Source organism: Oxyura jamaicensis, chromosome 18 (genome assembly GCF_011077185.1).
Source record: "Oxyura jamaicensis isolate SHBP4307 breed ruddy duck chromosome 18, BPBGC_Ojam_1.0, whole genome shotgun sequence".
NCBI lineage: Eukaryota > Metazoa > Chordata > Aves > Anseriformes > Anatidae > Oxyura > Oxyura jamaicensis.
This window is the reverse complement of record NC_048910.1, coordinates 9,005,968-9,019,456: the sequence shown is the minus strand read 5'-3', so window position 1 is coordinate 9,019,456 and position 13,489 is coordinate 9,005,968. Positions and strand designations below refer to the sequence as shown.

The 13,489-nt window shown below is 37.5% G+C and overlaps 1 protein-coding gene across 1 annotated transcript in view; it reads left to right on the top strand.

Annotated features, from left to right (window-relative positions):
- Positions 1-13,489, top strand: part of PECAM1 (platelet and endothelial cell adhesion molecule 1) — a 32,027-nt gene that overhangs the window by 9,988 nt on the left and 8,550 nt on the right. Inside the window, exons 10-14 of the mRNA XM_035342216.1 lie at positions 742-769; positions 1,225-1,295; positions 1,991-2,047; positions 4,115-4,183; positions 9,176-9,232. Of these exons, the coding sequence (XP_035198107.1) occupies positions 742-769; positions 1,225-1,295; positions 1,991-2,047; positions 4,115-4,183; positions 9,176-9,232 (282 nt within the window). The remainder of the gene's footprint in view (positions 1-741; positions 770-1,224; positions 1,296-1,990; positions 2,048-4,114; positions 4,184-9,175; positions 9,233-13,489) is intronic.

The following is a 13,489-nucleotide window of genomic DNA, read 5'->3' as shown; positions in this document are numbered from 1 at the left end:
CCTAAAAGTCTGCTTAAAAATGCATGGTTGGGTCAAATTAAGCTGTGTAGGTGTGTTGAAGTTGTCCATGCGTATCTTAGGCAGAATAGGGAGAACATCTGACTAATGGTGCTGGAAAGGCACTAGTGGAGCAAATGTTTTTGGAGGGAGGCCAGAATTGCACTATTCTGATGCAGTCCCAGGTCTGGAATTCAGACCCTTGAAATGCAGATGAAGAAGCAGCCTGAAGTGCTTTTGGTTCCATTACTGAACTACGACAATTTGATTCAGGGTCCCAGCTTGGAGGTAATTGAGATATTTCTCTAGTCCTCATGAAGGAAATTTTAGATTTTTTTTTTTTTTTTCTCCCCACACTAATACAATTTCACTTTTTTGTTTGCCATTTATCATTAAGATATCATTTCAGATCTTGGTCTTTTGGAAAGTAAGGAAATCTAGTTTAAACGAACATCCTGTGATATGCAGTACATTGCAAAATATTTTGGAAAACTTATATTACTTAGATGCCCTAGGCAGCTTAAATTGACCAGGCTGAAATTTGAGGTTAAAGATCTTAGCTTCACTGCAAAAGAGACATTTAAATGGGAAGTAGGTCACTGAGTAATTGATTTTGTAATATCTAAGATAATTTACTCTGATTTGGGTAGATAATTGCTGTGTTTTTATTTTTTTTAATTCTTATTTTTAAATTATTTTACTTGTACAGTATATTAATAGACGCTTTTATTCTTCTTTGTCAAGCTAAAGGATCATCCATGGAGATGTCTCGGTAAGAGAGCTTGCTTTCTGGTAATGGTGAAGTATTTCTGTTTTAAAGGGCTGGGGCCTTCCACCATATGAATGTAGTTTATTATGGCACACACCTGCAAACAATAGATGGTTGTGCTTCATGCACCACCTGCTTACACAACAACAGGATGAGGAAATACTCTAAAAATAGAAAAAGGACAGCTAAGAGAAATACAAGAATGTCAGACTTACATTTGAATGCATTTAGAAATGAAATTAAAAATATCAAAGTCTTAAAGTAATGCAAGAAGAACCAAGTTTGACTTTAAAGCTTGCTTATGGCTATCATAAAGACAGAAACAAAATTTTCATTAGCTTCAATACTTAAGAAATTGGGGTAGTCAGCATAGACAATGACTGATATTTGCATATCATCATGTTGATTTTATTGACTGTTTTGGATAATGACATAAACTTTTATTGGTTGCTTTTCAGATCCGCCTTGGCTACAAACTCAACAAATGAAAAACTGGCAAGACAGCACAATGATGGAGACTACTACTCTGGTAGGATGTTTTGCTGTTAGACTAGTAGTGAATTGACCTAATTAAATATTTATTCTAAGTTTTAGACTTGCATGGTTGTGGTTTAGACAGGGCCTAAATTTTTGGTAATCCTATAATCCCAATAACATCCTTCAAAGTCTTCTATCGTTTTCTCTTTTCATAGTTTTTTATGAGCATGTCTTATATAAAGACTTGTTTATAAATCTGCTCAGGCACTTCTACCAGGCAATCAGTTGCCAATATTTCAGATGGAAAATGATGGTAAAAAAGAATTACTTCCTGATTTTGACACATTTCACACAGATGCAAAAAATGAGTTCAGAGAGCAAATTTGAGTTGTGGCATGTGCTCCCACAGTCTGGCCGCAACATAGCAATGTTAACTTGCCCTTACGGGACACTTTCTTTTCAGGATCTCAGTTCACTACACAAAATAAGTGGACATGTTGTTTAGAGTACCTGCTATGTTTAGAGTACCTGCAAAGTTATTCCCCCCCCCCCCCCCATTTTTTTAACCTGTTTATTTAAAAAGCCCTACTCACCTGTGTTACATGACTGTCTTTTAAATGTGAATCTAAAAGTAGGATTTCTCATATGTAAATAAACAATGGCAATAGGAAGTGCAGCTGTTTAACTCATTCATTTGATTGGCCTTAATGAATATTTTCTCAGCTCAAATTTGCTTGAATATTTTAGGATCAGGTTACATTGAAGATGGTGAAAATCACATGAAATCAACAGATGAAAATAAAGGTAATTTCAAACTTAAACAATAGATTTTATTTTTTTTACAATTGAAGGCTGTAATGTTTTCTTTTGGCAGCACTGAGGATTTGATAGGTCCAGTCCTTTCCTCCTTCTCTCGGATAGTGGAGAAAACTGACAAATATAGATCTTTTTCTTCATGTGCAGAATGGAAATTACAGGACCCATTTCTGAACAGCATTGTGAAGTGTAATTAGTTGTGCTGGATTTGAGGCTTTCAGATGGAGGACAGTTTACAACTAATAGTAGGAATTTTAAGTTCTATATGACATATATTCAGAAGCAGTTTTTTTTTTTTTTTTTTTTTTTTTTACAGACTTATTCTTTTACTTCTGTCTTTTCTTCCTTTCTACAGATCTTGAAATATTTAAGCATTAAACCTAAAAATAATCTGTTATGAATCAGAATAAAATGACGTGCCAAATGCCCTAACATGCCACATGGGATAATATCTATAATCATTAAAAAGTGTCATCAATGACTGTATCATCTAGCTTATTGTATTCTTCATGACCAGTGTTTTTAAAATACTTATTCAAAGAATACTGCTTAAATATGTGGATAATTTCACAGAAAAACTTGGAAACAACCTTTGGAAACTCTAGCTCAATGATTCTTCTTTTTTTTCTTTTATCCTACCTGTTTCAGATGAAGTTAGCTCTGTTGTAACAACCTGCGTGTGTGCGGGAAATAAATGGTTTCAATCTTTATCCACTGTAGATTGGGCAGTTTCATTAAAACCAAGTAGGCTATTGCAGATCTGTGTACCAGATACAGAATTATATTATTCATATAATTCTAAAAATAACAGTAACCATTCTGTATTTGTATGACAATAGCTTTTACTTCAGCAAGCAAGAGGAAAGAGCTTATGGTCAGTGTATGGAACTTAGCCCGTTGTGGCCTCAATAAGTCAAATTAGAAATAGAGGCACTCTCATGTAAAACAAACACACAGACAGCTGGAACACAGGAACATAAAGCGGTATCAATCCTCAAGAAACTTTGCTATTATAGGAAACGTGTCATTTAAACATTGTTATTGACTAATATTCCTTCTTAAACAGTTTTTTTTTTTCTTGGCCTTTTTTTTTTTTTTTCCTTCTCTCACCAATGCTATTGCAATGTTGCTCCAAAACTAATGCTGTTGAAAGACTGCTCCAAAATTTTACTATTCTATCATCAGATCTTTCTCTTCTAAAGAACCTGCAAGCATTTCTGCAGGATTCCAGTCTGGATGACTGCCATAGTCCTTTCCAACTTTTGCAGAAATCCAGTAAAAATTCATCTCCACCCCAAGGAAAAGAGCAGGAAGTAACAGCTGTTTCTTGTCTCTGTTACATCCAGCTAGCCACTACTGGTCAGCCAGTAGTCTTAGTAAATCAGCTGTCTAATCATTGTCAAGCTTTTTGTGGGCATTGTGGAAAGGAGCATTTTGAGGAGGTGTAGATGGGTGGTCATTGTAAATATTCTATGGAGAGCTTGAAGGGAAACTCTCTTTATGGAGAGCACAAGGGAAAAGTGCTGAAATTGCTTTGTGGCAAAGCAGAAATGGAGAGTATGAGAGGTGATGGGGGTAGTCATGAAGGACTTAGGGAAGGCTTTTAACCACAAGGAAAGTGGACAATGGGAAGTGTCCTGCCACAGCAGCCATGCAAAAGGAAGAAAAAATAATGGCAGGGAGCAACGTAGAAGAGAGAGGATTTGTAGCTGCAGCAGGAATAGGGGAGAGTCCCAGATAATCTCCTGCTCCATTTGTGTTATGACACTTTTGAAGGTGTTAAATAGGAAGAATTAAGGCACAATTCTCACATCACAGAGTTTCAGAATTTTGGTTTGTGTTGTACTGCTGCTTCTCAGGTAGGCATGGACCTTAGGAATACGTAGTTGTTACACCTCTTATAACTCGTGTCTGCCATAAATAGGGCCTGATCCTGCACCTATGAAAGTCAATGAGGACACGTCCCTTAATTTCTATGGCAGCAGGATCAGGCCCACAGCTCAAGTGAAGCATGCAGTGCTACAAAGAAACATCTTCTTGATATTTTTGGGGCAGGACCTGACCTTGAGAGTGCTGAGGTGGAGTACACTGAAGTTGAAGTATCAACGCTTGATCCTCACAGAGGTAATAAACTGTCTGGCATCTACAGTTATGATTTGGGAGTAATTCCGCGCATGTTGCTACTCCCTGACTCTGGTCTGATATTGGCATCTATGAACATAAGAGCAGGTTGTGCTTTGCATGCATGATGGTTTCATGCCAATAGTGTTCCTTAATGTAGACGATGCTGTGGCAACCATGCTCTTGTTCATTGCAATCCTTCTTCCCCAGGGATCCTCTCGTTCACTTGCCCATCCAGTTCATGTGAGGTCTCTGCAGAGCAGGGCTCCCAGCTAGATGTGTGTCTCAGAGCAGAAAGCAGCCTGCTGTGAATCCTCATGTTAGAGAGTCCAAATTTATTGACAGCCGTTTGAGGTTAGCCACAGAGTAGGTTAACAGAGAGAACAGAAACCAGAGAAATTGCTTTTGTTTATAAAGGAACTGGCTGAAGGATGAAAGCTGTAATACACTTGTGATAGAGAAGGGAGAGAGAAGAGAGTGTATTTAGTCTTTCAGTCTGGAGAGGGCTGGAGACCATCCTGGGTTTTGTGACACATCAGACAGAAAAATTAGAATATTGATACCCAGATAATTTTGGCCCACATGTCTCACAGTAGCTCTATGGCAACAATAACCAGAAGTCATAGCATGAGTCTAAGGTATGTGTCTCTGCAACCTTATAGGAGAAATACCCATTAAAATTTATTCACCAAATGCACACTTGAATCACTCTGTTAGCTGGAGAACTGTGATATCATTATACTCTTGTGCTGAAAGCTGTTAAATCTTTCAGAAACTTACAAAAAGTTTCAAGCAGCTAAGAGTGAATAAAACCCACCAGAGACATTTATGCTATGCCCTAGCTTCTGTTTTAACTTAATCAGAAGCAGACTGATGAAGGAATGGACAAATTTGCTTTTCCCTTGTAGGGAATAATAATCACTTAATTTCAGAGACCAAAGGCATGCTTGTTTAGCTAGTAATACAGATGTTTGGTCAAAGTGTTCACTCTTCATGCTTGGCATCAAAGCTCTCTTGCTAAAGCCGGTCCTGTTCTTTTGCTCTTTTCTGACATGCTGGTATCATTCATCACAGAGTTTTCCCTGTATTCTAAGCATGCTCTTTATCCATCTCTGCTAAGTTCTGCACTTAGATATCATAGCTGTACTCTTTCTAGAATAGGGCTAATACTTAATTGTTCCAAATGTTTTCTGAGTGTGCATTGTACAATGTAGAATAGTAAAGATATGCTAATGTATCACAATTTAAATGAAAAATCCTATTAAATGCAAGACCAGCATCTCTAAAAATAGGCTTTTCATCTCATTGCTGAGATTCCAGTATACCAGACTGAGTAATAAGTTTCAGTGCTATGTAGACTTCCATCATAGCTGAATCCCATTAAATTGCAAAATAATGTTTAAAAGACTGTAAATTAGATCAGACTATTCTAACTAAATGCTGACTCATGTTACAGACCTATGTATGACATACAGAATGTTAATTTATTCTGTAAGACTGAACCATGCTTCAAATACATGGAGATGTTATAGCTCCCTAATCAATTTCTTGTCTTGCACCCAGAACACAAGTGAATGCATGCTTTGGTCACATAAATGGCAACTGCACTGCAAGTGTTTAATGCGTTAATCTTTCAGAGCATCATGAGGTTGCCGATTCAATAAAAGGCGTTATATGAAACAATGCTGCAAGTTTAATTCTTTCAGTTCTGCATTGCCTTTAGCAATGAGGAGAATATGAGACTATTTCTTGGGAAAGGAGAAGCAAAAATCTGTTTCATTATATACCCTTGTAGTAATCAAGCACACCCACAAAACTAACAGCCATAGGACTGCCACTGGTGCTTTTATCACGTTGATGTTATTGCATGAGTTTTGTTTCAAATTGTAATACTTACATCTCTGTGGGCTATGATCAGCCCTTGTTAGGGAAAAAAACCTTTCAGATTATCATCTAGCTCAAAATCCCAATTGCATCTGTTCTGATACCACGTATTTTATGAATGAAGACGAAGTGTAGCACACTTGTCTCTTCTCTGAGCATGCCAGTCTCATCCAGCAGACTGCATGTAGAGTCTGGTTCCTTCTGCCTTTTGAGGAATCCCAGATTTCTTTGATCACTCAGGACTAGCTTCAAATTATTTTATCTGTCCATTTATTTGTTCCCCCTGCCACTGTTGTCAAGAGTGATACTAATTTGAAGAGTAGGAGGATCAGATTTTGTTTATTGTGTGAAAGAAGACTGCAATATGTAAGCTGTAGCAATAGTCTTTGGGTCGCCTTTTGAAACCAGGAGTAACTGAATGCCACCTCAGAACAAGTTTATGTAGTTGTAGAAGGATGTACATTTTGTCTTGGCCATTAAAATATGTTTTAAAGCAGTTGTAGTTTCACCCTGTTTTTCCAGCCATGTCTGCAGTAGCTGGCCATTTATGAAGTGATTTTAAACACAGCATTATGGTGAATAGGCTAGTGAATCAAAAACTTTGTAGTACTATGGTTCTGTGATAAGCAAAAAAGAACAGGGATCATTACAATGTTATGGATGGTGGTAAGCTTGTTAGGTGCAAAGTTTCACTGCTTTGTTTTGAAAGTCTACATGGGAATAACTTGATACCTACTTTCTAAGTAGGGGTGAAGAGGCTACCTCAAATATGAGGCAGAGCTAGAGCTTCACAGCCAGCTTTTATTTGGGATAGTTGTAGTTGATTGTTAATTTGATATTTAAAGAGGCAGTCATTCTCAAGAATGATGAAATTGAATATTTATAGAGGTTATATGCCTAACAAAAATATAATGCTTACCTTTTCTAAAGTTTAGTTCTATAGAAAGATGGCAAATGATTTAGACCTTTTATTATTAATATGAGCTAAACCAAATGTCAGTGCTAAAGTAAGATCAAGAAATACCCCTACAGTGAGAAGGGAGAAACTGCTAATCATGGATAATGACATGCTGCTTCTTTTACTCCTGTAGCTGGTTAGTCATCTGCAGGGTGGCAACATTACAAAAGTCAGTGGGAACAAAATGTCAAATCATGAAAGTAATTTCTCCAAGTGCTGAGACAACTTTTGGAAGATTAGCAAAGAAAATAACATGGGCAGTGTCATCATATCACAACTTAATGTAATGAATTTTCAAAACAAAAAGCTAAGGAAATACCTCCCACCAAATCTTCCCATAGAGTTGACAGGAGTATATTTGGGATTGTAGTCTGCTAAAAATTGTGTTCCAAATGAAACAAACTACCTTTCATTAAAAATCTGAAAAGAATACATCTTGCTTCACTGGAAATTCGTATCGATCATTTAAGCAATAGTCCATAAGCACAGGATAAGCATTTCATTATCTTCAGACCATTTTGCAAAGAACATGCATGCTAAAAGTGCAGTGTGAATGCTGAGATTAGGTACTTCATGCAGTGCAGCTCCTACTATTGTTGAAATTAATAAGTTTTCTATCTCGATTCTGTTGTATTAGGTCCCAACTTTTAATGGACACTTAACAGAATTAACAAAAATTAAACTAGCTTTAGAAAACTAGAATGTGGTGCCAGAACAGTAACAGTCCTGATTTTTAGTCTGGCTGCAGATTAATATGCCTGAATTCTTTAAAAGTTTTTATAACTAATGTGCAGGACTTTGTATCCAGAAATGTGAATTCTCTTTCCATTTTCTTGCAGACAGAATACAACCATCTTCATTTTTTTTTTTAAAAAAAAGAGAATCTAACTTTAGTGAAGATACTCAGAAATTAGAGGAGATATTGATAGAATTCTGAGATTTTCTAAGTGACTCAGTTCAAATGAAATTAATGAATGTTTCTAAAATGCTTTGTGATCCTCAGACAACAAGCTCTAAAGCCCTGCCTGCATGGCCTTTTAAACCAACTGAAGAAAACAATTTTAAGTATGCAATTTTCTGGAGCAGTTTGCTTTAATATTAATCTAAACTACACAATAAATCAATGAAAATGCTTAAATCTTTTACTTGCCGGAGCTGCATTTACACTGGCTGTAGAGAAACTGAGTTCTTTAGCTTTTCAGGCCTTTGGCCAAGGCTTTGCCCTTCCCTACTGTGGTAACTGTCTATAGTTATAACATTTGGTATCAAAACTCTGTGGGTAGGTTTTCACAGATGTCAAACAGTGAGGAAAGGGGAAAAAAAAAAAAGGGGGGGGGGTGCTTTTTGCTTTCCACCTCATAGAGAAACAGAAGTTTACAGAGCTTGTAACCCCATGGGTATGAAAAATGGATGGCTAAGACTAACATTGCATTTGTGTTCTCAGTTGTGTCCTTACAGGCATAAATCTTTTCTTTCTGCATTTTCTTATTACTTTCTGTCTTTCCACAAGCCTTTTCAGCCTTCACTCCTGCTACGTCCACCTGATCTCAGTGCAGTAACGGAAGAGATGTGATGTAGTGAGGAACTGAGAGGAGACACTTCCTGGTTAACACCTAACTAGAAGCTGTGCAGTGTGAAATCTGCAGATATTCTTCTGAGATATTTCTCAAAGAACAGCAAAATAGATTGGTTTTGTGACTATAAGATTTAATCAGGTTAGTTGCCAAAATAAGGCACAGTTGGTCTTCCAAATTACAGATCTCATGAGGTCTAGGATCCCTAAATCCTTAAAACAAAATGAAGAAGCATTTTAAGTGATCCAGAGAAACTCTTCTCTAGTGTTAGATGTTTCTGTAAGTTTAAAGTAATATCAAAGTCGAGAAGATCATTAGGATGTTATTTTTTGAAAGAGAAGGTTATATGGATGATAATTTTATATGTAGCAGGTGAGACATCTCCCTCTCAGAACCTTATGGACTGGGTTTGGGGGAGGGGGTGTAGCTGTTTTTTTTTACAGAATCCACAGGCTGATTGCTGCTTATGTAACTATTTCCTCTGAAAGTAAAACAGTGTGTTCTGTTTGTTTAAGGAGCTTTTCGTAAGGCAAACACAAAAAAGAAAAGAAATTGATTCTGTGCCAATACATTTTCCAGCTCCTGTACAGAAGGGGACTGAAACAGTTTATAGTGAAATCAGAAAAGCTAATAATGGTAAGTAAGCTAGTGAAAAATTAAACACATTAAGGAAGCGTTTGTATAGAGATTAGGGTTAAATTTGTGACTGAATAATTTAGAAGATAAATGCCTTAAAAAGCAATCCAGGTCACATTAGAACATTCCAAATAGCAGCTAAGAAATCGCAGGTGTTGATAAACTGTATAACACCTTCATATTTTCTCATAAACTAATGTTACTCAATGCAGTGAGATTAGTATTTGTAACATCTGCTTCATTTGTAACATCTACTTCATTTGTAACATCTACTTCATCAGCATTTCATAAGCTTAAGTAGTTTGGCCTTGTGTTGAGATGTGAATCTGGAGTTGAACGTACCCCATTAGGGATTAGGAGGCTATGTTGTGATTCAAACCCATCTCAAACTGCAAATGAACACTTCGTCCTGGCTGAAGAAGTGTTCAACTTGTTGAACTCTTCAACTTGTTGAAGAAGTGTTCAGCTATGTTTGCTCTGTGTTATAAAATATTACGCTGTGTTTGGCCATAACCCCAGCAAATATCTGTGAAGTCTACAACAGTAAACTCTAAAAACCTTTAAAGTAATAAGATCACTTTAGTAGCATGGGTCGTTACTTACTTGTTTTAAGCACCATCGAAATTGTCTCAGATGTGCCAGCCACTATGCCGTACATGTGTTACCTCCTGTAACAAAGACTTTGGGCATTATGTTGTACGTGGGCATTAGCAGCTTACCAGCAGCTACCATCTATAAATGCTCTGGTAGCAATGAGTTCAGACACAGTTGGTTTCTTAATAGTTTGTCAAAGACTAAATAAGAAAGGATTTCCTTTACCATCTTTGTATTAGAAAGTCCAGGTTTGGGCTGTATCTCTTCAGTTTTTCTCCCCATCCATGTTATCAAGTGGCTTTTTTGTATGCTATGTTTAATTTTTGTGCTTTAATTTGCTATTATTTTCTGTTTTATAAGGCTTGTCCCACTCCCTCCAACACAGTATTCTGTTTCTAAGGAACTTTTCACGTGAGGGTCTCCAAGTACTTTACAAAACATAACTGAATTTTCCCTTGTGGGGACTTCTAAATCAGTTTTATCTTCATTTTACAGCTGAATAAACACAGAGATTAGGTCATTTGTTTGAAGGTAATGCGTTCAGACAGTGACAACACTGGGAGCAGAATTTCAGAATCCTTAACTTCTGCCTTGGTGCTGAGCCTATACGTTGTACTAATTTGTCACAGCCTTGCAGTTAAAAGTAAAAACATCGAAGAACAGCCTAAGGCTCTTCATGCAGGATTGCCTGGCAGCATCATGAGGAAAAAACAACTCATTTCAGGCCTAAGCCCAAAAGCCACTAATATTCTGAAAAGTTTTCCAGTGAGCATAGATTAGACCTGTAACAAGCTACAGAAGCTGACTGCGTAACCCCTTGCTTGCCTTCTGCTGAGATGTGAAGCTATTATGCCTCTCACTATTCCTATTTTTGACAAAATGGAGTGTTAGATATTAGAAAGATGTTCTGTGAGTTGCAGTGTAACCTCAATGGATGATATGGTGGAGCTGTAATTCAGAGCACTTATTAAACTTTACTTGCTGTAGTGTGGGAACTGCAATAAAACGAGATATGATTGAAAGACTGGTCTAAATTAGCCAAATGATATGCAAACAGCCCTTAATCTTGCAGTCCACCTGCTCTTTTATGCATAACATTCTACAGTTTTGGTTATTCTTGGAAACATAGTAACAGTTTATTGTTTTAATCACGTCTGTTTTTCCTGACTGATACACAGGAAAAGTGTTTCAAATAGATAAGCAGTGCATCACATAGCTATGCAGTTGCTTTGGATAGCTTTGCTACAGTCTATTTAAATGTAAAATTTGCTTTGATTTTTGATCAAATTTGACTGCAAGGTAGCAAAGTATAAATGCAGTGGAGGATCCTTAGGAAATAAATCTTATTAAGTGCATAAATATATTCATAGAAGTATATTAATGGCCAATTCTGAAAGATACTGAACATTACTAGTGCTTGCAGAAGGGCGTTTACCTTTATGATCTTCCCTATGTTTGATTATTCTTTGAGATTTTTGAGCAAATACCTGAGAGTACCATCTCTTTGGAAGTTAATGGTTCAGACAAATGTGACTTCTGGGAAAATTATATGAATTGGGGGAATTGGTGTTGGCTACATAGTTTGATAGATATAACATCCAAGACCTAAAAACTTTTTTTTCCATAATATTTGCTTGTAAATCACTTTTGTGGTTTCAGTTTGTTAAATTAGAATTAATCAAGTGCTTCATAAGCAGATTTGTCTTTTCAAGGAGTTGCCTGTGCGTTTCAGAAATTGTGTCCATTACAGAGGAAGCTAAAGAGGTATCAGTAGTTGTTATGTCTGATGCAATTATTTGTGACTGAGCCAAATAACTTTTCCTCCTTGTTTTTCTGACTGTGCTCACTGCTGTTCCCTGGAAGGCAGATGCCATGTCAATAACTAACTTCTGTATTTTTTTTTTTTATTTATTTTTTATTTTATTTCCACAGCTATTGTCCTTGTTCTAAATCAAGATTTCAAAGTGCAGATAATGCTCTGACCTTTCCTAAGGACCAGGCATCTGGCAGCGTGCTGAGCATCTGCCATTATTCCTTTTCATTTTCCCAGTATTGGCAATGTTATCTCCCATTCCAGTGTGTCCATCACAGTGTGATAAGACTTCCTAGCTTATCTGTGCTACTTTTCTCCTCCTGAGTACCAGGCTTAAAGAGGTGCTACTTTAAAGATAAACAGGAATCTGAGAAACAAATTGTCAAATGCACATTTTGAATCCCAGAAGACCTGCATGGGATTAACTGTAGTTACCCCAGTAACAGTAGGAAAAGCAGGTCATTTGTAAAATTCAAGTCTATTCAGGTGGATTTTGATCGAAAGTCAAATAATAGTGCAGAAGACGTAGTGTTCAGGAAGTTTGTCCAGCTATTTTTTTTTTATTATTTTTTTTTTTCCTTAGAGCAATAGGCTAAAAACTTAGTATTTTACAGAAAATACAAAATGCTTCAGACCTCAGCTTTAAATCAGTCCTTAAGTCCAAATTGTGAGGAATGCTCACAATTAGTATCAGGTCAATAACACCTTTGCCTAGGAGTCCTTCACATCTATCAAAATAAGCTAATTTCCTTAAAATACTGCTTTCTCTGGCTGCCCTATGAAAAGGTCAAAGTATATTGGGAGCCTGGGGAATTTCCAACCAAGTCCCAGAGCCATTTTCTTTTGTTCAGAACAGAGGCAGTCTGAGACTTAAGCAAAACAGACAATTGTCTCAATCATCAGACTGCCAAGAGTGATAAAATGTGGCCCTGCTGCCTACTTTGCCTGTGCCTGAGTCCCAGCAGGCCAGGCTGGCAGCTGGTGCTGTTCTGAGGGAGGGGTCAGGATGTGTCAGACGCTAAGTTTGGCTGGGAGGGTGGAGGCTCTTTAGAAGCATGATTTACTTTCATCGCACCTTTCATCCCCCCATGAGGCTGTATGGGCAGGAAGTCACAGCAGCTCCATACTGGTTCTTTCTCTCAGCTCCACCCCTTCCCTCAGCACTGGTCCTGGTTCTTGGGATACCACAGTTTTGATCACATCGCTGAGAAGATGAGCCAACTCCGTTTCACAGATCTCCTGATGTTTTCCAGGGCACTCCCTAGGGAATGCACTGTATTAGTAAATCCTTGCTCCTTTGGTGAACTCAGCCTTTGTTCTGCATCAGATCCAAAGCTCACAGAAGCCAGCGATAGTCTTTGCACTGATCTTGATATGCACTGAGTTGAACTCGTAGTGGCTTATTGCAAGATAACAGCTCTCTCTCTCTTCCGAACTTCTCATCAGGAAAATTGAAATCTTGTGAACAAAATGCAGTGCCAGCCTTTATGCTGCTAAATCTGGAAAACTGGTTACTTGGAGGCAACTGCAGTGACGAGACAGGAAATTCTAAGAATCCTATTGCAACCAACAATGTACTATGGAAAAATAAATATATCCCAGTGGAAAGAGGCATGAGAAATCTCCATTGCATCCAGTGCTTTGGAACAAACTATTAAAAATCAGTCCCAGCATTCAGGAAATCTGCTGCAATACTTTCCTGCTACTGAGCCTCAGGCTTAATACCTCTGTACTTAGCTAAAAGTTCCCACTGAAAGCCTTTTCCAGCATAAAGAAAGCTCACAAGGTCAGGGGATTCATGACATTATTCAAAAGTCAGGTCTTATGAGCACATGCTAGTTACATGCAGT